Source organism: Microtus ochrogaster, assembly GCF_000317375.1.
Source record: "Microtus ochrogaster isolate Prairie Vole_2 chromosome 14 unlocalized genomic scaffold, MicOch1.0 chr14_random_1, whole genome shotgun sequence".
Lineage (NCBI taxonomy): Eukaryota > Metazoa > Chordata > Mammalia > Rodentia > Cricetidae > Microtus > Microtus ochrogaster.
This window is the reverse complement of record NW_004949096.1, coordinates 8,284,312-8,309,450: the sequence shown is the minus strand read 5'-3', so window position 1 is coordinate 8,309,450 and position 25,139 is coordinate 8,284,312. Positions and strand designations below refer to the sequence as shown.

The following is a 25,139-nucleotide window of genomic DNA, read 5'->3' as shown; positions in this document are numbered from 1 at the left end:
TTTTTTTTTTTACATTTTATCCCCCCTTTTTTTTAAAAAAAAAGAAAACAAGCTATCTTTTTTTTTTTAAATTTTACATACCAATCTTAGTTCCCACTCCCTCTTCTCTTCCCATTCCCTCCACATACCCCACCCCTATCCCCCATCCACTCCTCAGAGAGGATAAGGCACATACATTGCTTTGTGGAAGGTCCAAAGCCCTCCCTACTATATCCAGGCTGAGCAAGGTATCCATCCAAAGAGAATAGGTTCCCAAAAATCCAGTACATGCAGTAGGGATAAATCCTGTTGCCACTGCCAGTGGCCCCTCAGTCTGCCCCAGCCATACAACTGTCACCCACATTCAGAGGGACTAGTTTGGACCTCTGCTGGTTCCTTCCCTGTCTGGCTGGAGTTGGTGAGCTCCCATTAGTCAGGTAGACTGTTTCAGTGGGTGTCCCCATCATGGTCTTGACCTCTTTGCTCATATTCACACTCCTCTCACTCTTCAACTGGACTTGGGAGCTCAGCCCAGTGCAGTGTCTTAGTCTTGTAGACTGGAAAGTAGCGGAAGTCAGAAGGAGGAGGACTCAAAAAGTCGAAGAGAGATTGTAGAGGGCTCTTGGTGCTTGGGTTTCAAGTCATTTGTGGTAGGGTTCTAAGAACCTTAGAATGTCCCAGTTCTAGCTAGAATGTGCCAGTTACTACCCCTGATCTGACTGAACCAAACTGACCAGTTTTTATCTCACTGGCCCAAGAGAGGAGAGTACATTTCTAGTCAGAAGAAGCGATGAGCTGCTTTCTTTTAGAAAGAAAAAAAGAAAGAACTGCAGTAAAGAGAACAATTAGCCCAAAAAATAAATAGTTTCTAGATGATCAAATAGTAGAACTTTCAGACCAGAACCTTGAATAACTTTTAAATAAATTATATTAAATGATCTATAGGCAACTAGGTCTCTTAGGGACTAACATGAGAAATGTCAGGTGAGAGCTAGAAAAATAAAAGAACAAAGTGAACATCCAAGAATTATAAATACATTATTTGAATGAAGATCAACAAAAATATTAGTTGAAGGGAACCAAGGAGGAGGAAGATAGAGAATTAAAGACAGACCAACAAAAGTCAGACAAACTGATGCCAAGGCAAGACACACAGAGTCCTCAATGTTGTTTTTTATTAGTGTCTATTAGTTGTATAAAACCCTGGACTTCATTGTGATATTTTAACACATGCAAAAAGAAGTGGGTTGGGGGAGGAATTGGGTAGGGTACAGAGGAGAGTGATGGGGGCTGGATCCAATCAGTCCAGTTTCCTTTTCTACCTTCCTCCAGTTCCTATCTCTTTGGTTGGATTGAAAAGGTGACTTAATGTGAAAGGGTTCAGGCAGCTTGGGGAGGAAATGTCTCCTGCCTCAGAGTGGGAAGTATTTTTGATGTTAAACAGTCATTTTAATGGAAGGCATGACACATGTGGTCTAGGAAGAAGGGACTCTGAAATGCTTTGATTAGGAAGGGAGATGTTGAATTATTTGGTATGGTCACCCATTTGATTAACAATTCACTGGGCACCAGCTTGATACTTATAAAGAGGTGAAAATGACATCTTCCCTGCTCTCGCCCAATTGTACTATTAAGTACAAAAAATATAATTCAATCAGCAGTCTTTACAAAGGCCAGGCTGAGTGGGGTTTTAGGTCAAATCACAGCTTGGAAATACACTCAGGGACCCCTAGTGATTCTGATGAAGACAAGAGTCCCCATCACAGTAAAGCCTTTGCCCAGCACTTTCTATGAACGAGGCTTTGTTCTAGACACCTTCATGCACAGACTCATTTAGCCTTCAATGCAACCCTTATCAGAGCTATTTTATAGATAAAATCGCGAATGCTTCCAAATCAGGGACGGGATGGAGTAGAGGGGTTGTTATCACATAGCTGTAAGTGTCTGGGCCAAGATATGAATTCAGAAACTTGGTACCAAAGCCTGTCCTCCATCTCCTCCCTGAACTTTCCCTGTAGAACAGGGGCAGCAGAAGTCGTGGATCCGGGAGTCTGTCTGAGGACCTAAAAGGTGATGGTAGCAAGCCTGGAGTCACACACAAGGTTCAGGCTTCTTTTCTGACCCTGGCCAGTGCCATTTACAGAGCAGTTTTAGGAACCAGTTACTGTGTTGAAAACCAGGCTGGAGTTGGAGCTCAATTGGTGGAGCACCGGCCCAATGGGACCTAGGTTTGATACCAAGCAGCACATAAACTAGGCATTGAGATGTACCTGGAGAACACTCTCCTGTGACAGGTGGAGAGAGAAGAATCAGAAGTTCAAGGTCAGCCTCAACCTCAGCTAGCAAATTCAACACCAGCATGGATTACACAAGATCCTATCTCAAAAAAGAAAAAGAAAGGAAGGAAGGAAAGAAGGAAGGAAGGAAGGAAAAAAGGAAGGAAAGAAGGAAGGAATGATCAGATTTACTCAAACAAGAAAATAAGAAAAGCCACTATGATAGGTTTACTATTGTCTTACCTGCAAATGAGACACACTAGCTCAGACAATACTGAACTCGCCTAGGGTTCAAACCCAAGCTGTTTTCATAGACTGAGGCCCACTTCTTGAGTTATCTTTGAAAGAGAAAAGACACACCAGTGTCTCACTGTCTGGGCAGTTTCTCCAAGTCATTTTCCCCCCTTAGATGGAAGATTAACTAAAAACAAAATGAAATCACTTCTCAGAGGTGTGCTGTGTCTCTCTTGCCACTCACTGCCCACACCCAGTGCTAGAGATAGTGAGCTTTGGTAAATGCTGAGGTGCGCTATGGGAACCCTTCCAGCTCTCTTACTAGTTTGGAAATTAAGGAAGACTTCTTTTCATTTGTGTGAACTAGAAGCAGGTGTGTCAACCTATCCCATCCATGTTGAGCTGTAGCAGTGGGCAAGAACAGAGGTGAGTCCAGGGTTTGGAAGTCTTGGAGATGGTGTGGATACACACACACACACACACACACACACACACACACACGCATGCTTGTGCACAGTAAGACATAATTAGGGGACCTGAGCATGTCTTCTGGGCCCTGAGCCTGCTCTGGTCCTTTACCGCAGGACCACCTGCCTGGTTGGCCAGGGGCATTTCCTTGGCAGGGACTCTGGCTATGTTCACTGTTCTGTTCTGGACAGAGAGGTGTATTAGCTTGTCTCTGCACCCAGATCAGCCAATTCCAGAGGAGAGGCAGAAGTGGGAAGGGAGCTGAGGAAGCCCCTAATGCGGGAGGGAGCGGGGTTCCTTCTCTTCCCTTCTGTGCATTGTCCACTCTCCAAGCACACTTCCAGAAAGTAGCCTCTTTGTCTTTGGTTGGCTGGAAGTTGTTCCTCCTCCTGGAGCCAAATATTCCCTTCCCTTCAGAGGGAGAGGGAACAACATGGTGAAGGGCCCAGCATCTGCTTTGGAAGCCTGACTTCCTCTGGGGACAGTTCTGAGGCAGGAATAAACCATCCAGCCTCCCCTGCGTGGGGCTGGGGGCTCTAAGCCCTCCAGAGACTGCTCGAAAGCCTGGAGCTGTCCTAGCTTCACCACAGACACAGACTGTCTGATTCCAGTTTCCACAGGGAGAGAAGGGAAGAAACCGGAAGTAGGCTGGCAGCCTTCAAGCTGCTTCTAACTTCGGGCTCCCAGCAGGAGATTTGTAGGGGGTGTGGGGATCTAACACCTTGCAGGCTGGGAAGCTGCCAGGCTCTGGAGGGCTGAGGCTGTGTGGGGAGGATGCTTTTTCTGTCTCTCACACCCAGTGCAGCACGTAGCACTTCCTTAGCCTTGCGGCAGATGGGCAGATGTGGGCGAGAAGAGTGAGGTGTGCAGGAAGAAAGTATGTGTGCTTCCGGTGGGGGGGGGGTGCGCTTCGCGGGTAGTGTGCTGAAAGAGGAGAAAAATTCTTGCGGCTTCCTAGTGCACAGTGAGAGGGTTAGATCAGAAAGTCCTTAAGGCAGTACAGTGTATTATCCAAGACCCCAGTATTCAAACTAAACACACGCAAATCTCCACTTGGCCACCCAGTAGCAACAGCTGGTGATCATTGATTTTTGTTACCACTTCCATACCCAATCTGTTTGCAGCATCACAAACCACAGTGACCTAGGGGCTGCTTCATTCACGTCTGACGGGGTTGCTTGAGGTTTGAGGTTTAGAGAGGTGAAATAACTTATCCAAAGTTGCACAGCTACGAGCCTGAAACCGAGCCTCAGAGGACAGACTTTGAAGTCTCTGTCCTAACGTAACGAGGCTCAGAGACGGGCAGGGTCTTCTGTTGGCCATCTGAGCTTGGGAGCATCACATTGGACAGACTTTGAAGTCTCTGTCCTAACGTAACGAGGCTCAGAGACGGGCAGGGTCTTCTGTTGGCCATCTGAGCTTGGGAGCATCACATTCTTCTTCCCAGTATTCGGCATCCAGGCAATGGGAAAGTGAACATTATTTCCCCCGGGTTTGTTATGAGAGTTCCATGAAAAAAAAGCCTGGTACAGCTTCAAGCCTGAGCCTGACTTAGTACTTTTTTCCTTCCTTCATTTGAGAAACATTCCAGGTACTGTTCTAACTACAAGCTAGCTCAGGTCCAGCTCTATCGAAGTATGGAGGAAGAAAAGTCAAATGATTTGAGCTGTGTATGTGTGTGTGTTATAAAGAAAACAAAATAAGATAAAGTTCAACTAGAATGGGGGCAGGCAGTTCCAAGGATGCTCGAGGAAGGGTCTTTGAGTAAGGGGCAGCTGAGGTTAGTCACCAGAGGAGAAAAGACCATGAGCTTCCTAGGATGAAGGAGGAGCAAGTTCAAGGCCTGGTGTTATGAAGGCCGGTTTGGTTGGAGCAGAGTGCAGAGGCAGAAGGGGATTGAGAGTCAATGTGACATGGTCTACAAGGCAAGGCTGTGAATGTCACTGTGTTGTGTGGCTTTCTCTGGGGAGAGGTGAACGAATGGCTGTGCCCTCTAGACAGGACACTGATGTCTAGCTTGGTGAATTGCTGAGTTTACCTGGGTTACTTACACGAAGAGTACATGTGCGGAGTTATTTATAGGAACGTGGATGGCTCAAAGACAGTTGCAATCATCAAGCAAACAAATACATTTCCTAGAATAGACAACCACGCACTGCACAAATGACAGGCTGCTTCACCCACCAGAGAGTCTCCTCTCCCCAGTAATTGTTGCTACTTTCAACGTACTGGGCAGGGTCCTCGTGAGCCCTGTAAGTTTCTGGAGCAACCTCAGCATTGTAGGCTTCATTAACTTCTTGCATTACAAGCCTTCTTTACTTCATTAGTCTTACCAACTTGCTCTTCCTCTGGAAGGAATGTTTCAATACAGAAGAAATAGCTATACAACACATGGGAAGGGGATCACACAGGGGGTGACTTTTGGTGAACTTAAATTGAGAGTGATACTATCTGATTTATTTATATTTATTCATTTAAGATAAATAAGAACAGGTCCGGGATCTGTGTGGAGAATATAATGCTGAGTGCTAACGATGTATGCAAGACAGCTTGGAGGAGGCTGGGCCATCACAGGGGTCCACAGAGGAGGCAGTGAGTGACCCTTCTCATGGTAGAGCAGAGCAGCAGTCACCCATCTCAGTGAAGAGACAAATTAGGCATCTTAGTCACAAAAGCCTTGGGTCTCACCCTTGTCAAAAATAGGGTTTAGGCTCTTTCCCTAAGACCACATTCACATCTCTACTGTCATATTGCCTTGGGTGAGCACCTACTGATTTTACTATTTTATTTTAGCTTTGGGATTAGTTTCCCGAGGGCTGGCTCTGGGATGGAACTACCACGTCTCTAGAGTTTGTGATATCTTGACTTCCACGTAGAAACAGAGTAGATCAGTTTCCCCTATGATGCTCTAGATAGTAGATATTTGCATTTGCTGAGACCCGACTGTCTCTGTGACTTCTCAACTCTGCTGCTGCTGTGCTGAAAAGCCAATAGTGTCCTAGTGGGTGGGCACAGTTGTGGGCAAGAAAACTTGATTGTTGTTGTGGTTTAATGTCTTGCTCTGTAACCTGGGCTATCCTTAAGCTTACAATCCTCCTGCCTCAGCCTTCCTGGGTGTTGGATGCATAACCACACCCAGACCAGTGAAACTTCATTTATAGCAATAGTAACAGGCTTCGTTCAGCTCTTTGGGTCATAATTTGCCAAGATCAGGTAAAGAAAACCATTTATTTACATTACTCAAATGAATTGTTTTTCTATAAAATCACCTAAAAATGTTTACCACAAACCCTTTAACAAAAATAGGGTGTACCTTACTGTGAGTAAATGCACAATCTGAAGAACTTCCCTTTAGGGACTTCCATGTCTTAGGGTTGTCTTTGGAAACAGTTTATGGGATCAGGGAAGCAGGGATTGGAATGCTTCGGGCTCTTGCTTCTGCTTGTCTTTTATCCATAGTTTGCATTTTTGGTTGACAAACCTAATGAGAGCTTGAACAAGAGGACTTGGGGGTAAGATAAAAAATGAAAACCATTAATCTAGCTCACCCAGGGAAGATCATTCATCTTTTCTAGTTTTGTACATTGAGGAAGTCTTTATTATGTAGTATGTCATGGAACAAATCCCACAACTGGTCACGGAACAGCTTAACACATACATTGTCTAACGGGGTGGGAAGGAGGAAGGAGCGTTGTGGGAGAGTCCAAGCCTTCTGCAGGTAGCAGGAGGATGAATGAAGGTGTCATGACTTACATCAGGCACAGCCTTGGTCTCTCAGTGACAGTACAGGAAAACTGGGATGGTACCGCTCTGTCCCACATGACTGACTGGAATAAAAGAATTAAATTATGCAAATTCCTAAGATTAAGAAATATTAGCACTCTTCTTCCTTTCCTGCTCTTATTTTGTTCTTGAGGATGTAACTAAAGCACTAGGTTCCTGTCAGAATTTCTCTCGTATCTCTTCTGTTGACCTTGTTGTCCGTGTCTAGATGTTTTTTTTTTTCTCTTTTCAGGATGTGGCCAGGTTCTTCGAGCTTCGAAGGGTCAGATTCTGTTGGAGAGCTACCCCTTAAATGCTCACTGTGAATGGACCATTCATGCCCGACCTGGGTTTATCATCCAGCTGAGGTAAGGTGCCGGATCCAGAAACGAGTAAGAGCCTATGAGGAAACTGGGCTGGGATGGAGGGTCCTGTGTCTTGGTGACCAGGGATGAGACATTGGCACCATTCTTCCCCCAGTAGTTTTGCCTCCTGGAAGCACTTCTCCTTCTTCTATCAGGGGATGGAATGATCTCATCACTCATATAATTTCTGGAAATATTGTTCTTCTTTAACTAGTGATGAGGCATGGGTGATTAAAACCCCTGGTTCTCTGAGTTATGAGCCTTCAGTAAGTATTTTCTTAGTGAACCAATTCATGCCAATGTTGCCACATGCTTCTTAAATAACTTTCTGCCAGCCGGGTGGTGGTGGCGCACGCCTTTAATCCCAGCACTTGGGAGGCAGAGGCAGGCGGATCTCTGTGAGTTCGAGACCAGCCTGGTCTACAAGAGCTAGTTCCAGGACAGACTCCAAAACCACAGAGAAACCCTGTCTCAAAAAACAAAAAAAAAAAAACAAAAAAACTTTCTGCCCTTTAAAAGGAGCAACATGGCATCAAAACTGACCAGGAGAAGCAATCTAGACCTCTTCCTAAATCCTCCTTAGTGAAAGCGGACTTGATATGTGGTGTTCCCACAATGCAAGAACCTAGACTTGAGAACAAAACTCGATGGTTGGTTTTTCTAGACAAAAGCTGATCTAAGGAGCCAGTGAGGGGCCTTAGTCTCCTGCTTAATGAACTCTGGGCTGGGCCTGTGGGGATGAGAAATCAGGTGTTAAATATAACACGTTAATATTTTAGTAGTTCAGGCACCAAGACAAATGGTTATTTCAGAACCTCTGAGAGTGTCTCTAGGACTCAGGGCACAAAAATAAACCTCTCTTAAAATAAAATGGAAGAAACATGTCAGCTATTTGAGAGTCCTGGAGAAACGCAGAAACATGGGATTCATTCTAGTTACTTAACTATGGGCCTCCTGGCCAGGGACAGCTGGAATGGTGGGGAAGCTGGGAGGCATATGTAGAATATTTCTCCAAAGCTCAGTGGTCAGTCCCAGTGCTCCATTTACAGCACCTACCACATCCATGCTGCTGTGCAAATCTCTTTCCCTGCCTGGAAAATGACCCCCAAGCCATCCGCATCCCCTTTCACCTACTGTCACAGTTTTGCTGCAGGGTCACCAATTTCCCCGAGACAGGTCCTGGATCCTGCCTTGTCTCCCTGCTTCCACTGTGAGCAGTGCCACCATTTCCTCCTCTCAGAGTGATCCAACCATCATCCCATTGTTGAAACCTGCCACCCACTGCCTACTGAATGTATAATGACATCTGAACCCCTGGGAATGCGGGGTGAAGAAACTCTGGCTCTCCCTCTCGGCCTCAGCTCACAGTTCCCCCTCCACTCACAGCCTTGCTCTGTCCCTCTTTCACTCACAGCTTTGGAGCAGCCTTGATTTTCTTTCAGGTCCTCATACATGCCACGCTCATTACGGCTTCTAGGGCTTTTGCATTTACAGGTTCTCCTCCCTCGGTCACTCTTACCCAAGACCTTCACAAGTCTGACTCCATTGCATTGCTTAACTCTTGCTTGGATTTAGGCTTTCAGAGAGTAGCCTTTTTTTTTTTCTGCATCTGAGTTTATTTCTATTCTTATTGATTTATTCTGCACCTGTCCCAGGTCTCATTCTTCATTATCTGTTTTCTATACTAGAGTTTGTCTCCATGACGTCATCATCTGACCTTGAGTTCACCCCCCACCCCAGGATCTCAGGACAGACCTGGGCCCACCTGCTCCTTCTGTCACTTTCTCCCCATGCAGGTTTGGCATGATGAGCCTGGAGTTTGACTACATGTGCCAGTATGACTATGTTGAGGTTCGTGATGGGGACAACAGCGACAGCCCCATCATCAAGCGTTTCTGTGGCAATGAGCGGCCAGCTCCCATTAGGAGCACAGGCTCTTCCCTCCACGTCCTTTTCCGCTCCGATGGCTCCAAGAACTTCGATGGATTCCATGCCGTCTTTGAGGAGATCACAGGTAAAAAGCCCAGTGATAACAGTAGCGGGGATGCCTTGCTCTCTAACAGCACCTTTCTATGTCTCCTTGCTCATCTTTCTCCAAAGTTAGGATGCCCAGCTCTCAGAAGCAGTCTACATAATGAGAAAAAAGAGGAAGGATGAGAGCCTTTTTTCCCCCTTCAGCAAAGCTCACCCAAAATTAGAACAAGGACTTATGCCTCCTGCATCCAGAAGAGGTGGTTAGAGCCCACGGGGGCTGTGTTATGTAGCTATGAGGGTGGAGCCTGGGATTTGTATCAAAGCTTTTGACTCTAGCAACCATGTGAAGAGGCCACTCATGGTGAAGAGTACTGGTTTTGTGACCAAGCTGTGTGACTTTGGAAAATTTCTTCTGCTTTTCTGGGCCTCAGTTTTCTAAGAAATAATAAAAGGAGGAAAAGGTGGGAAGGTCCTTAAAGAAGAGGAAGTTTGCACAGTCCAAGCACTCAGAACCGCCTAAGCCAGGAGCCTGGAAATGGGCATGGCATGTCTTAGGTGGAGCCCATGCTCCAGGAATAGCTCCCGCATGTGTTCAAACCAGCAACCCCAATTAAACTCTGTGGGTCACAAAAATAAACATACAAAGCCAAGAAAGATAGGAAAGCAAGAAGGGATTTAGGAGGGAGCAGGAAAGGCTGAGAGGGGTTGGAAAAATTATCAAACTGCACAATATTCATTAAAAAATTAGAATTAAAAATACTTATTTTATGTGTATGGGTGCTTGGTCTGCATGTAATTCTGTGTACGATGTGCATGCCTGGTGCCCACAGGGACCAGAAGAAGGCATCCGATCACCTGGAACTGGAGTCACAGACAGTTGTGAACTGTCATGTGGGTGCTGGAACTTGAACCTGGGTCCTCTGGAAGAGCAGTCAACACTCTTAACCTCCAAGTCATGTCTCCAGGCCCAGAAATATATTTTTTAAAATCTCAAACTTAAATGCCATTTATTTGACTACTTCCAAGTTCAACTTCAATCCTGCCCTTCCTGGTCATATCTGGCTATATCTAGAGGAAGAATTGACCATCTGGACAAAATACTGAATCTAAGGAATCACTTCAGCTCTCCTTATTGTGAGTCTGGATTTCCCATGGTTTACAGAAGAAGACTCTGCTTTAAGGCCAAAATTTAAAGCTACTGAGTAAGAGCAATGAGGAAAAGAGTCAATGTTCAGTGGCCATCTGGCTCTCAGAGGACTGTTGAGAGGAAGGTCTCATGTAAGAGTCTCTGGGAAGGAGGAGATAAGAGGTCACAGAATCAGGGTCCCTTCAGCTGTACCCTCTGGCTAAGACCAGCATCCCGACTGCCCAGTGTTCCCCGCCTTGAAGATGGTGCTCGCAGTAGCTCTGCACAGTTGTTCCTTATTGGACAAGTGTCTGGTTCTTTCTCCTGCTGTGTCCCATGGTGCAATGCAGGGAGAGCTGCTTGGCTGCTGGAGTGGCGTGTGGTCTGTCTCTGGCTGTCCCCTTATTCTATAATGGCACCCTGCACAACAGACTGAGGAGATGCCATGAGAGGCATCGGTGGATGTTTGGAACACGCAGCCAGAGCTGCGCTGTCTAGGTAGCCAGGGTGTCAGCAGTAGCTCGTTATCTTGTGGCCCTGTGAGTGAAGAAGCATCTTCCCCCTCTGAGGAGCACTGGCGGACAGCAGGCAGTACCACCTCTTGTCCCTCAAGCACCCCCAACTGTTGACTTACTCTTGAGTTACTCCCTCTGGCTAAGATCACCTGTCCCAAACCTGTGTTTTGAAATCTGTCCCGCAGGCCCTGGGCCACATTCCCACTTCTCACCTCCCTTTCTCTTTTGCCATTGAACTATGGCTTTGCTCTTTTGGTGGCTACCCTGTAGCACTTCTTTTCTCCACTATAAACCAACTGCATTGTGTTTCAGACTCTAGTCATTGTACCCTCTCCTTCACATGGCCTTGATCTAGTAAACAGGAAGTCCTCTGTGTCTCTGTAGCTCTCCAGGGCCCTTACTACTGTTTCCTTGAACTGAGCCAAGGGATACAGTTCTCCTACATGAGCATACATGAAGACAGAAATGAAGGCTAACACATACATCAATGTTTCCCATTGACCTTTGCAGGAAAAGAAAGACCCTTAGATGCTCAGTAAGCCACAGGTTCTGAGCTTCGGTAAGATTTGAAAAGACAATATTATATGTATTCTTGAAACTTCACAAGCACATTAGACCACTGAGCTAAGAAGTTCTGCAGTAACGAGATCTGATCCCTCACCTTGAGTAACACTTCTGGGGGAGCCTAAAAAAAATCCATTCAAGGGCAGGCGGATCTCTGTGAGTCTGAGGTCAGCTTGGTCTACAGAGTGAGTTCCAAGACAGCCAGAGATACACAGAGATTCTGTCTTCGAAAAAAATAACAAAAAATAAAACAAAACAAAAAAAGCTTCCAAAAAACCCCAAGACCACAAAACCATTCAGTTCTGGTTTAGTGAAACAGTGAGCTTTTTAGGGTTTCTTGCAGGAAGATGGCGAGGGGTCCTTACAGGAACTATGCCACTCAGGAAGCCGCTCACTCAGAAAGCATAGCCCAGCTTGGTGATGGCCCCCAAAGGCTGCATCACTGGAGTTACCTCTGCAGTTGCAGACAGCTGCACCGGGGAAGAGTCTCCTTTATCCAGCATTTATTTGTTCTCTGGTTGTAAAACCTGGAGGAGGAAACTGCCCAGTCCCCGTGGGAGAGAGAATGTATGCACAGAGCTGTTTCACTGTGTATGCTCTGTGGTTTGCGTTCTCTGTATGGGTGGTGTTGGTTGTTTTTACTCTTTGGCTCTTCAGGGGCCACCACCCAGCTCCCAAATAAATAAATATGAAGACTTATTCTTACTTATAAATGCCCAGCCTTATCTTGGCTTATTTCTAGCCAGTGTTCCTTAACTTAAATTATCCCATCTACCTTTTGCCATTGGTCTTTTCCCCTTTCTTACCTCTGTATTTCTTACTTTCACTATTACTTCATAGCTGGTTTATGGCTGGGTGGCTAGACCCCTGTCATCCTCCTCTCCTTGTTCTCTTGCTCCTCAACCTCACTTTTCTCTTTTTCTCCTTCTATTTAATCTATTTGCCTGCCTATCCTTTCTCCTGCCTTATTGGCTGTTCAGCTCTTTGTTAGATCAATCAGGTGTTTTAGACAGGCAAAGTAACACAGCTTCACAGAGTTAAACAAATGCAACATGAAAGAATACAACCCATGTTTGCATCATTAAACAAATTTCCACAACATAAACAAATGTAACACACTTTAAAATAATATTAAACAACATGTGATACCTTGGGCACACTTTTAGGTGTTTCATACATGTTAAACAGCATCCACATCATTTGACACTTAATATCTGTGTGTTTTCTGCATTCTAAATCACAACATCATGAATTCAGTAAGATGAACAATAACATTGTAAGAAGTTGGTGAAAACACATTGGTTTAGATTATAGGTTTGGGGAGGTGGACTCACTATCAGAGGTGACACTGGCCGATGCCTTTCTCTTTCAGCCTGTTCCTCGTCCCCTTGTTTCCACGATGGCACGTGCCTCCTTGACACAACTGGGTCTTACAAGTGTGCCTGCTTGGCTGGCTACACCGGGCAGCGCTGTGAAAACTGTAAGTGTGACTCTGGGTGTTAGTGGGGTATGCAAAGGGATTCGGGGGCTACAGCACTTTGGTTTCTTGTTGTCTCCAGTGGTGTGTCTGAGATGGCACGTGCTATGGGCACCGGAGTCGTAGTTGTTGACATTGTTGTTGTCATCACGATGTGTGTGTGCCTATGGAGGGCAGAGTTTGATGTTGGGTATTTTCCTTTATTGTTCTCCTCCTTATTTTCCTCCACTGAACTTGGAACTCATTGGTTGGCTAGTCTGTCCAGATAGCAAGGCTGTCTTCCTCTTTGCTTCTCACAGCACCAGGACTGTGGATGTGTCCTGTCATAATGACTTTCAAGGAAATGCATCCTAGGAGTCCAGCCTTAGGCCATCATGCCTTCACAGTGAGCAATTTACGCACTGAGCCATCTCCCCAGTGTCCCTCCCTCCCTCCCTCCCTCCCTCCCTTCCTTCCTTCTTTCCTTTCTTTTTTCCTTCCTTCCTTCCTTTCTTTTTTCCTTCCTTCCTTCCTCCCTTCCTTCCTTCCTTCCTCCCTTCCTTCCTTCCATCCCTCCCTCCCTCCTTCTCTCCTTCCCTCCTACTTTCCCTCCCCTCTCTGTCCTTCCCTTTCTTTCTTTCTTTCTTTCTTTCTTTCTTTCTTTCTTTCTTTCTTTCTTTCTTTCCTTCTTTCTTTCCTCCCTCCCTCCCTCCCTCCCTCCTTCTCTCCTTCCCTCCTACTTTCCCCCCCTCTCTGTCCTTCCCTTTCTTTCTTTCTTTCTTTCTTTCTTTCTTTCTTTCTTTCTTTCTTTCCTCCTTCCTTTCCTTCCTTCTTTCTTTCCTATGTCTTTTTCTTGGTTTGTGTGCTAGGGATCAAACCCAGGATTTCATTCATGCTGAGCACACATCTTTCCGCTACACTACAGCTTTAGTCCTCGTGTCATGGATTGACTGTCCCAATGATCTCTAGCTCTTTCGTTCTTACGGACAGTCAAAAGCAGAGTGATAGCAGCCCTCAGTAACTGGGGCCCTCAAAAAAATGGAATCGACCCAAACAAATGACTCACGCCAGAGCAGCAGGATTTTTTTAAATTATGTTCTTGAAAAGGCAGGAGGTGATTCTCTTCTGATATTAGTTTTGAGCTTTTATCAGAGAGAGCAACTCTAACTCATTGAATTTAATTATACATATCACAGGGCATAGCCTTGGCCTTGAGGAGTATGTATACCATGACATCACAACTTCCAACTCTCTATGTGGTACTGAGGACCATGCTGTTGGCAAAGAGAAACTTCATTATCACGTCCAGAAATCATTTATTATGGTATCTGGTAGCCAAGATCCTATGTATAATGTGTGTCCTCAGAAATTTGAGACCTAAAATTAGTACCACTGTCTACAGCTATCACTCTTCAAAGAGATGTGCAGAGCAAGAATGCAGGTTTGAGGACAAGAGGAGGAAGATAAAGGCCTGAGCAGCGCTCCTCAACATAGATCCAGAGGTGGGGCATGCGCCAGTAAGGCCGGAAGGACAAGCCCCCCAGAGGTGCCCTTACGGCTTGGGAGAACTGACAAGCCCCCCAGAGGTGCTCTTACAGCTTGGGAGAACTGACCTGGAAACGGAACAAAGTCAAGCAAAAAGCAACTTCAGGAAAATCCCAGGCCCACTGCTTGCTTGGTGGTAGTGAAATATGGAATGCCAGGGAAGTGGAGGCACGGTACTGGGTTCTTCTCTCTGCAGAGCAGTTGGTCACTAGCCAAGACTGCCCGAGGGGAAATGTGGACTCAGGCATGCTGTCTTAGTTAGCTTAACTGTCAACTTGACGGCACCTAGAGTCACCTGAGAAGGGTGTCTCAGCTGAGGGATTGTCCAGATCAGACAGGCACAGGCCTGCCTGTGGGCACTGTCTTCTATGTTAACCAGTCATAGCAGGGCCCAGCCTGGCACTGTTGTCTGGGCTTGTGTTCCTGGGCTCTGGAAGAAACCTTGCTAAGCCTGACCCTACAAACGAGACAGAGAACAGCATTCTTCCCTCGTTTCTGTTGCATTTCCTTGGGCAGAAGAGAGTTTCCTGCTTGGAGGTCATGCAAGTGGCCCTGCTTTCAGGCTCCTGACTTGAGGTCTTGTCTTGACTTTTCTCAATGGTGCACCGTGACCTGGAAGCGTAAAAGCGATAAACCCTTTCCTCCCTAAGTTATTTTGGGTCCAAGTGTTTTATCTCAGCAACAGAAAGGAAACTAGAACATATGCCTGGCTTCCTGAGCAGATGCTCTGTGTGGTTCCAGGAACCCAGAGAGGATCATATAGGCCACACGATTCAGTGGGGGAGGGAAAGGAGAACCCAGGAGCAGGAGAAAGGGCTTCAAGGGCAGAGCACCAGCCGTGTCGTCTCCAGTCATTCCTAACCACTGCACACATGTTCTGTGCTCTGCTGCTGTCTGAGAGCCCCCCCGCCCCCCCAGGGAAGGTGGTGTGTTTTTCAGGGGAATGTTTACTAGCATTTCTTACAAGCAGTGCCGTTTCAACCGTGGGTCTCTGAGGACGTCACTGTGTTCTGCTAAAATCTCTGGTTTGGCACAGCTGACCTGAGTGCCACTGTGTAAGAGGCTGAGAAGATGATGCTGAGATTCATGGACACTCTCTTAGTTGAGGCTTCGGTGTAACACGTAAGGCAGATGAGAACGGTGTTGTTCCCTTCTTATTTCAAGGATTTGTAAACATGGTCTAGACTCTCAACAGCAGCACACTCTGAGATTCAGAAGGGGAAATGAAGAGAAGGAAGGCTTGATTTCTGAATGACTAGTTACAGTTTTGATAGACAGAGGTAACACTTGAAAAAAGCCAAGCATGGCCACATAAGCCAGACACGTTTAAGAACTGTTTCAAATCAGGAGAGAAAAGCAAATTGCTCCAGATGCTATGACTAAGCTATGCAGGAGTGGCTTGTGAGTCAAAAATGGATTTTTTTCCCCCTGTAAAGTTAGTCTATCAAAAGAAAAACAAGCATCATGAAAAAAGAATGTAGCAGAAGGCATGTGGATGGTAGCTTGATTCATAAATGGTCTCAAATTCCTTTAAATACCAGGGAGGTTGGGATGTAGCTTTGTGATGGAGTGCATGCATAGCACGTGCAAGGCCTGGCCATGGATTTCCAGTGCTCTAAACAACCAAAAGTCACAAACAAATAAAAACTGCAAACAAACAACCACCACAACCCCCTAGGGATATGGTCAAGGGATTTAATTCTCCATTGCCAGTTTTCAAAATGCAGTTCAGAAACTGTGACCCCCAGTACTATCATTGCAGCTGGGTGAGAAGTTGAGTGTGGGTATCTCACCTGTCACTTGTTACCAGCCATCTGCGAAATTAAAGTTTTATTATTTTCTGTAAGGTCCAGGTCTGATTTTCCCCATAGGAAGCTCGGGGTAAACTCTAACTCACTCGGTTGGCAAAGCATCCCCAAAATCCAGACAGGCAGTTGACCTTGCTGTTTCAGAATAGATCTTAGCCATTGTTCATGGCAGTCTGTCCATGAGGAGAGTAAAACAGAGCAGTTGTGTATGTGTGTGTGTGTGTGTGTGTATGTGTATATGTGTGTGTGTATGTGTATATGTGTGTGTGGTGTGTATGTATGTATATGTGTGTGGTGTGTGTATGTTTGTGTGGTGTGTATGTGTGTATGGTGTGTGTGTATGTATATGTGTGTGGTGTGTGTATGTGTGCGTATGTTTGTGTGGTGTGTGTATATGTGTGTATACGTGTGTGCATATATGTGCATGTGGTATGTGTATGTGTATATGTGTGTGGTGTGGGTATGTGTTTATGTGTGTATATGTGTGTGTGGTGTGTGTGTATGTGTGTGTGGTATATGTATGTGTGTGTGGTGTGTGTGTGTATGTGTGTGTGTATGTGTGTGGAGTGTGTATGTGTGTGCTCCTGTTTTTCTTCTGAGGATATCAATGGGCTGGAGCAATATTTCCAAAGGGAATTCTTTCAAAATTAGCAAGAGATGCAAGCAAGCATTTGGAGAATCTCCAAACTCCAAAATACCCAAATTGGACCTGGCACTTGCTTTTAAAAGCAGCTTCAAGAATAGCAAAGCCGGCACGGATGAGAGTCCAGCCCTTTATGCATGCGCCTTTAAGCCTGGTCCCCAGCAGACTCAGAGTCGGGAGTCAGAATCACACATTTCTTATACAGCTTGTGATAGCTCAGATGCAAATTCTACCTGGTGTGGTGAGAGTCCAGGTGACTGATGGCCTCTGCTCACCGGAGTCCTTTCCGCCAGGTGAGGTGCATCTGCTCCTCTGTTCCAGACATGGTCCTGACATTAGACGCTCTCATTTCTCACGCCTCTGGATGGGAGTAGAATAGGAATAGATTTTTCCACTTCATTCCCGAAAAAGCTTATACTTTAAAAAAGTCAAATAGGGGTCTGAGAGGTCACTCCATGGGTAAAGTGTTGGCTACAGTGTGAGGACCTGAGGTCAACCCCCAAGCCAGGGCTCACATATAGCCCTGTGCATCACTGTGCACATCGACAATCTCTGTGCTCCTAAGGGGAAAATGGAAGGTAGAGGCAGAAGAATTCCTAGTGGTGGTCCTAGTGTATGCGTGTGTGTGGGCAGGGGTGGAGAATCCCTGATTCAAAGGTGGAAGGCAGGAACCAATGCTGGAGGCTGTCCTCTGCTTCCCACATATGTGCTATGACCTGTGCATGCCAACATTCACCTTTACAAATGCACACACACACACACACACACACACACACACACACACACACACACAATTTCTAAGAGCCCAGGCAGCATCAGGTATATAAAATAAAAGTGAAGTATTATTTTTCCTGACCCATCTTTGCTCTCAGAGGAACCACTTTGAGGAACAGTAGGATCTATGTTTCTCAGGTTTTTTTCTAAGATAGGCAAAGTTAAGTTAGTTATTGAAATCATGTTTTAAACCAGGGATTCTCAACTGGAGTGGCTTTGCCCTCCACCTTCACACACAGATGGCATTTGGCAATATTGGAAGATGATTTGGGTGCACATTGGACGCGGATGCATCCTGTGGGCTGAGGGGTGCTGCTGAACGTCCTTCAAGACACAGGGCAGGCTCTGGGACTGGAATTCAGCCCCAGGCCAGCAGGAAGAAGCTGGGAGACTCTGTATTAAACAAAAATAGACGAAAGCACACTTACAAATTTTCAGTGTGTTGTCAGTGTCCGTGGCATAGACTTTTTTCTCAGCAAAATGATTGCTCACTATTCTATGGTGAATGTGAAAATGTGCACTCGTCTGATCCTTTAATGGACTTGTTACTGTGTGAAATACTGTGTTATTATGAAGAGGGCTCTCTGTCCAGAGGGAATGCATGCTTATGTTTTTGAGAGCCACTGAAGAGGCACTGGAAGATTTGTTTTAAGCAATCTGATACCACCTAGGGTTGCAGGAATGGGTTCGTTTTTTTCTGCTGTTTAAAGGATCAAAAAGGCAGGGAAACCTGGAGAGTCAATGTTTATTCAAAAAGAACAAGTTTATTAGAGTTTAAAAGAGAAAAAACATCCCAGTCAGGGAAGCACTAAATCTCAGCAGCTGTCCAGAGGATAATAATGGAGAAGGGTAGGGGAGGACATATCATTTGAATTGAGCCAGCATGGAGGGCGGCCATTGGCGGCAGATGGATGGTGAGGGAGTGGGCTTTAGAGGAAGGACGAAGCCCTGAGTGTTGGGGAAATAGAGCTGGGAATGGCATAGAAAAAAAGAAAAAGTTAGGCTTTCCTGAGTGACTCAGGAAAGCAGATAGACTTTGCTCTGTAACAGAGAATGCTGGGCAGGAATTCTGGGAAGGGAAGGTATTGACACTCTTTAAAGGGGTCTCTTTAGCATGGTTTGAAGTGAGCCTGCCTCCACAGTGCTCCTGCCTTCCAGGGATGGTCCCTCAGCCAGGTGATTGAATGGCTGTCTGGGCTAATTCCTTTATACTTGGGGTAGCTTGGAATGGGAGGGCCTGATTTTTCTCTTGACCATAAAGGAACCAGTTTTCCCTTAATGAACTTACCACTGTTGTGTCAAATCTACAGGATGCTGCTTAATATAACTGTGGCTCTTCAAAATAAGAACTGGGACCTGTATTTCAGAAACTAGAGACTATTCTCAACAAACTGGAAGTGGGTTTCTACTCAAAGGAACCCTTAGTCTGAGGAGAAAGTTCCTGGTTCAGATGTATGAGGTTTGACTTCATTCCTGTGGCCAGGAGGATGTCAAAGCCCCTGACAGAACAGTCCATAGACATTAGCTCTCAGCCTCACCTTCCCTGAGACCCTTCCCAAGGTGGAAACCTTTCCCCTTCTCTTGAGTGACCTCGGAAACCTAACTAGGGGAATGGCCCCTCCTCAGCCCTCAGACTCAGCTCATCTCCTGCCAACACCCTCAGCGACCTCCAGGATCCCCCGGGCCACCATGTGAGAAAACGGGGCCTTTCTTTCCTCTGAGGGTTCCTGTTTCATTGTGTGGAGCACAAGGAGAAAGCAAGTCTTCTAGTAAATGGTCTGAAGCTTGTTTTGAAAGAGTGGAGAGTGAGAGATTCATCGCCTGCTCCAATTTCCATGTTGCCTTTGTTCCTCTGGCCCAGTTGACAGAGCTGGGCTTTCCCTCTGCATCCTAATGAAGGCCGATGAAATGGGCTAAATCTTCAGTCACAATGTTCACACTGCAGGCTCTGACGCTCCTCAGAACAAAGCAAACCAGTCCTCACCAATTAAAGTAAAACGGTGGATCTGGACTCGCTGGGGCTTTTCGAGTCTCAGGAGGTTTCCCACTGGTCTGTCCCAAGGACCAAGGAGAAAGAGCAGGATAAGAGGCGCACTTTATTCTTGAGCTTCAAAGCAACAGCAGGAGTTTCTCATCCAAATGAGCCACTGTGAGCTTTGGGAGGGTCCATGGAAAGACCTATGCTGATGGGAAGAGACTGTAGGAGACCCCTAGTGGGCAGTAGCCTTGTCTCATCTTAGATGGGTAAACCAAATGGGGTGGGTTGATGTGAACTGTCCTGAGATCTGGCAGGTGAGGCTCTAAAAAAATTGGACTCATCGCCCTTTTTCTCAGTTCCAAAGGCCTCTCACCCTGTGCATGTGGGAAATGGGTACATCTTTGTCTAAAGGGAGGTGGTGCATGCCAGCATGGAGGCCTTGGAATTCAAGGCTAGTTGACTTTGGATTGACTATGAGTTAGCGTTTCCCAGCCGGCCAGCCTTCAATGAATGGTTTAATGTGTATGAGCCTCCATTTTCTGAGTTAGAAATTTCAAAAAAATAATACCAGGTCGTTTCCATGGCGTCTCTGTGGATGAAGTTTAGTGATCTATGCAAGGCAGAGTTGAGTATTAGGAGCCATTATTTTAAAATTATTATTATAAATGCCTCTTTTAAATAAAATGTCATTTAAAATTTATTGTAAAGTTCCAGTGAATAAATCACTAAAATATTCCATGTTATTTATAATAATGACTAATGACAGTAATGTAAATGACACATTAGGATAGAATCTCATTAAGACAGTACATGAAAGAAAAAAATGGCCATATATTTTACCTTTTTTATTTAATTTTATAATAGTCTAATTTCATTCATAAACTAATTTTTAAATACATTTCCTTTTTTCCTACATAGCTAAAAAAATTTAAACTTTTATTGAAAATAGATTCTTCTCCCATATGATACATCCCAACCGCATTTTCTCCTCCCTCCACTCCTTGCTCCTGCTGTGTAGTTAATGGACTTTTATGTGATTATTTCTATCCATACATATAGCATCATTGATCATGGCCATCTGCCCTTCAGCCCTCTTCCTCCTCCCTCGGTCTCTTGTTTCATGTAGGGTGTGTAATGGAGGGGGTGTTTTCCTAGTCAGAGCTCAGCAAACAGTGTTCCCCACAAATAGGAGAAATAGGTAAAGACATAGAGATTACCCACTAGCTGAACTGCTCCCACAAACATGGGATGGAGCCGACCACGTGGTCAGGGCCATCTGCTGTAGGGCTTCTCAGGCTCTGGGTCCATCTGCCTGTTCCTTGTCCCTGTCCTCGTGGCTTTTGTTTTGGCAGATGAAGTCACAGGGGCAGGACTTAATGCAGGAGGCAGCTCTTATGTCGATCCTGGGTTAAGAGGTAATTCATTAGAGTTGGGATGGGCTGTGGGCCTACAGAGAGTAGGGAAACCAAAGAATTAACCTGTAATGGGCCAGGTGGAGGGTGGGGGTGGCACACAGTTTTAATGCCAGCACTCTGGAGGCAGAGGCAGGCGCATCTCAGTGAGTTCAAGGCCTGATCTACAAAGCAAGTTCCAGTGCAGCCAGGACTATTATACAGAGAAACCAAATAAAAAAAAATAACTTAAAATGGAATAAAACATTCCTGAGGCCAAGCCCCACAGGAACTCCAGCCCCAAACATAGGCCACAAAACTCCCATCTTTCTTAAAGACCTGCCTTGGGGAACATTCTTCACCTGGTTTCTACCAACTTCAAAAGTTGAAAACGTCTTCTTTGTAAATTCCAAGGCATTCTTGTTGGCATCCATGTGCTAAAAAAGAAGTTTTTCTTAAGGCAGGGTCTTACTCCTGTCATCCAGGCTGACCTCAAGTTTGCAGTCCTCCTGCCTTAATCTCCAAGTTCTGAGATTCCAGCGATGACCACTGTGCCCAGCTCCTCTCGTGTGTGTGTGTGTGTGTGTGTGTGTGTGTGTGTGTGTGCATATACACAGATTTCCAGATGTGCATGTAAAAGCCAGAGTCAACTAGACATCTTTCTCAGAGGCCATCTATCTGGTTATTCAACAGTGTCTCTTCCTGACCTGGAGTTTTCCCATTCAGCTAGCCTGACTGGCTAAAAAGACTCAGGGTTCCTCCTGTTTCTTTTTCTCCAATGCTGGAATTACAATATCATTCCATATACTTTTTCCATGTGGGTTCTGGGCCTCGAACTCAGGTTCTCATGCCTGTGTGTCAAACATTTTCCTTCCTGAGCTCTTCTGCTGTCTCTCCAGTCCTACATCCATCTTGACTATGACTCAAAAAGCTCCTGAAATTTGGGGGAAAACCAAAGAAGACTGTTATATCCAAGCAGATCCACCAAGTGTCTCCTATCACAAAAGCGGCCCACTTACTCTATCATAGTCATATGCCAGGTTGATTTGAACAACAACAACAAAATTAAACAGCTAAGGCTTTCTGAAAAATTGTCGGTGTTGACCGTCTCTTGGACACGGGCAGTTTTAAATAGGCCATCCAAGCACCGGAAAGTAGGGTTTGAAAGACACAGTGTACCAGAGACCCAAGACAATACTGATTAAGATCAAATAGCCAATTAAGGCCCAGTCTCCAAATTGCTGCCGGATGAATAAATAGCAGTGTGTGCCATCCAAGCCAGCTTCACATGGTAGCACCTCATTCACACCCACACAAGGCTGGAAAGCATCAGGGAAGCAGAATTCTGCTGGCTGGAAAGGGATAAAAAGAGGTTTTGGTGAAGGTTGTATCATCAACTAGTGTTATTATTTCGGTTCAGTGAGGACCTTCAAGAGAGTAAAACACACTTGTTTCAGTCCAGAAGCACCAAATTCAAGCATGAACACAACAAGAAAAGTGTGGAGGAGAAATAGGCCATTGTCCGCTTGTCTCTGAGCACTGGCTTCGTGCTGAGTCAGGTTTTAGAATAACCTTGATGAGGAGGCTAATGCTTTGATCAAACAAAGACCGAACTGTTACAGGCTCTTTCCTTGATTTTGGTGATGTTGGGTGAATATAAAGAGTATGCTAAGTATTGAAACACCTTCCATCCCAGCTCCTACCACAGCTAGATCATAGGGTGACGACTTGTATTGACTTCAGGACCATGTCCTTTGTTATGATGCTCTGAAACTCTCACAGGGAGAGAATACCAACCCCAACTTTTGCTCAGTGGTTAACTAGGCCTTCTCAGGTACTAAAATTTGCCAAAAAGCAAATAGACTTCTTCATTCATCATTTTGTGGTTCATTATAGACCATTTGTGAAATCAAGAATGACATAAATAATAACAATGGATTAATTAAAAATAAGAAGAAGCAGAATAAGAACAATAAAAATAGAAGAAGGTGTTGAGGAGATTAGACAAAGATGACCACAAGTTTATCTAGGGGTGAAAACATTTATTTTATTCTGACCCAGACTCTTTTCTATATCTTGTGTGTGTGTGTGTGTGTGTGTGTGTGTGTGTGTGTGTGTGTGTAATCCATACATGCATACACCTAGATACACACTGACTATATAACTATGAGACTGAGACACCCCATCATCTGCTGTCTGTAAAGTGGAGACCCAGAAAATCTGGTGATGAAGTTTGAAGGTCAAAGAGCCAATGATGTAGCTGGGTGAACAGAAAGCTAGAGGGCCAGGGCTTCCCAAGCCCCATGAAGAACAGCATTTTCCCCAGATGCTGGTCAGGAAACTACCATGTTTAATTTTGGCTGTGTCGCATTTTGGGCTTGTTTTGGTCTCATCTCTCTTTTCTATGGGAATGTTTACTCTGTGCCAATATTAGTGTGGATTTTTTTTTTAAATTTCACAGTGGCTCATATGTCCCAGAGTTTGTCTTAAGTCTCAAAAAATCCTTTGAGTTTTTGAGCAGAATTAAGAAAATGAAGATTACTGAGACTTAAGAAATGGGCTGAACTCATTTTGATTTATGAAATGGATAAGAACCTTGTAGGGGCAGGAGGGCATGCCATGTTTTAAAAGTCATGTGTTTGGGCATCAAGTTGACAAGGGATGGCTTGTGATGGCTAGGCAATTAGATCACCATCTGTTTGCACTTTGTTATTTGAAGGGTACTTGAAATCTGAAACATCTATGTTGGTGACTTATAAACTGTCAAACTGGAGACTTTATGTTTGGTGTGAGTGCCTGTGTGCATATGTGTAAACACAGAGAGATGGATGGATAGAAGGACAGACAGACAGATATGCCTACTCTTATGTTCTTCTTCAGTCCCTGGGTAAGGTCATGGGAATGAGTAGAGGCCACCGCAATACTTGTGGAAAGAAGCAATGTTGTCTCTGAAGGATTTAGGACCTTCTTAAAGATTTATTCAAACTGCTACCTAGCATTTTCCAGACAGGGTGGCACGCACCTATCATGAGGAAGCATTGCTGAGTCTGTTCTCAATGTCTCCTCCTCTATAGCTTGTGGACTCATGCCTGATATACAGGCTGCCCTCCACTGACTACGACACGTGTCCTGGTTAAGTAGCAATCACTGTCTAGTAGCTTAGAGATGGCACAAATGTGATAAAACTGGGAACTCTAACTCCAAGTCCCCAGTAGTTACCCTGGGCAGAACATCTAAATTAGAATCTGGGCCTATTTCATTTGGCGTCCTACCTGTAAATTAGGAAGCTTTCAGACCACATGGCTGGCTAAGTGGTATTAGGTCAGTTCCAGCAGTTTTGCCTCATGGAATCTGTGCTGCCATCCCTACTAGAGCCAACTTCTGTTGTCATCTGGTGTTGGCTGAGGTCCTTCACACCCTGCACAAATCACTGACAGCCTCATGCTACTTCTTCCTTAGTTAGCCTGCTACCTTTCGACGTGATCTTAGAACAAAGGCATTAGTCACAGGCAAGCTGATGCTAACAGAAAAGGTGTGTGTATTTATTCCTACACCTTTACTTGTGGTGTCTTCTTTTTCTCTATCAGAAGGAGTTGAATCAGTCGGCCTAAAGAAACTAAACTGAGTTTTTTTATAATGACAACCCTTAAAAATTCAATCAAACTATGAAGATTCTTTTTTTTTTCTTTATTTTTGTAGGGCTGGAGGCTGACATGTAGGAGGTGACATTTGCTTGGGAAGTGCCCTGCTATCAGGTCATATCCTCAGACCTCTTGCTATGTTTTATTTTGAGATGGCCCAGCTGAGTTGGGCTGATACTGAACCCATGATGTAGCACAGGCTGGTATTGAACTTGCAGAATTCCCCTTCTCAGTTTCTTGAATCTCTGGGACAGCAGGTCTGTGCCACCATGCCTGGATAAGGGGGTTTCTTCATTGAGAAATATTTTGCTTGATAGAAATCAGACCCAAAGAATAATCAGCTTGATGGGATATCATGAGTCCTTTTCATATGTAAGTGCCTTCTAGGAGAGGTTGGGCACACATGTTTAGTAAAATAAGCCACAACTAACATCGCTTGTTTCTGGTTTGGATTTGGAAGAACCCCTCTGTTTGCATACATGAACTCACGCAACTGCACGAGCCTTGCACAGAATCCAGCCAGCTAGTTCCAGCATGGATGGGGGAAGGGCTCATGAAGTCCCACTCCTAGCTGAGAAGCTCCTGCTATTGATGACTGAAAGAGTTTTCCTCAGGGACGCAGTCTCTAAAAGTCCGCACG

General features: G+C 45.2%; 1 protein-coding gene across 1 annotated transcript in view; it reads left to right on the top strand.

Moving 5' to 3' along the window:
- The window catches only part of Pamr1 (peptidase domain containing associated with muscle regeneration 1), a 92,138-nt gene that overhangs the window by 48,282 nt on the left and 18,717 nt on the right, over positions 1-25,139 (top strand). The window contains exons 4-6 of the mRNA XM_013352566.2: positions 6,973-7,087; positions 8,881-9,098; positions 12,636-12,743. Coding sequence (XP_013208020.2) covers positions 6,973-7,087; positions 8,881-9,098; positions 12,636-12,743 — 441 coding nt within the window. The remainder of the gene's footprint in view (positions 1-6,972; positions 7,088-8,880; positions 9,099-12,635; positions 12,744-25,139) is intronic.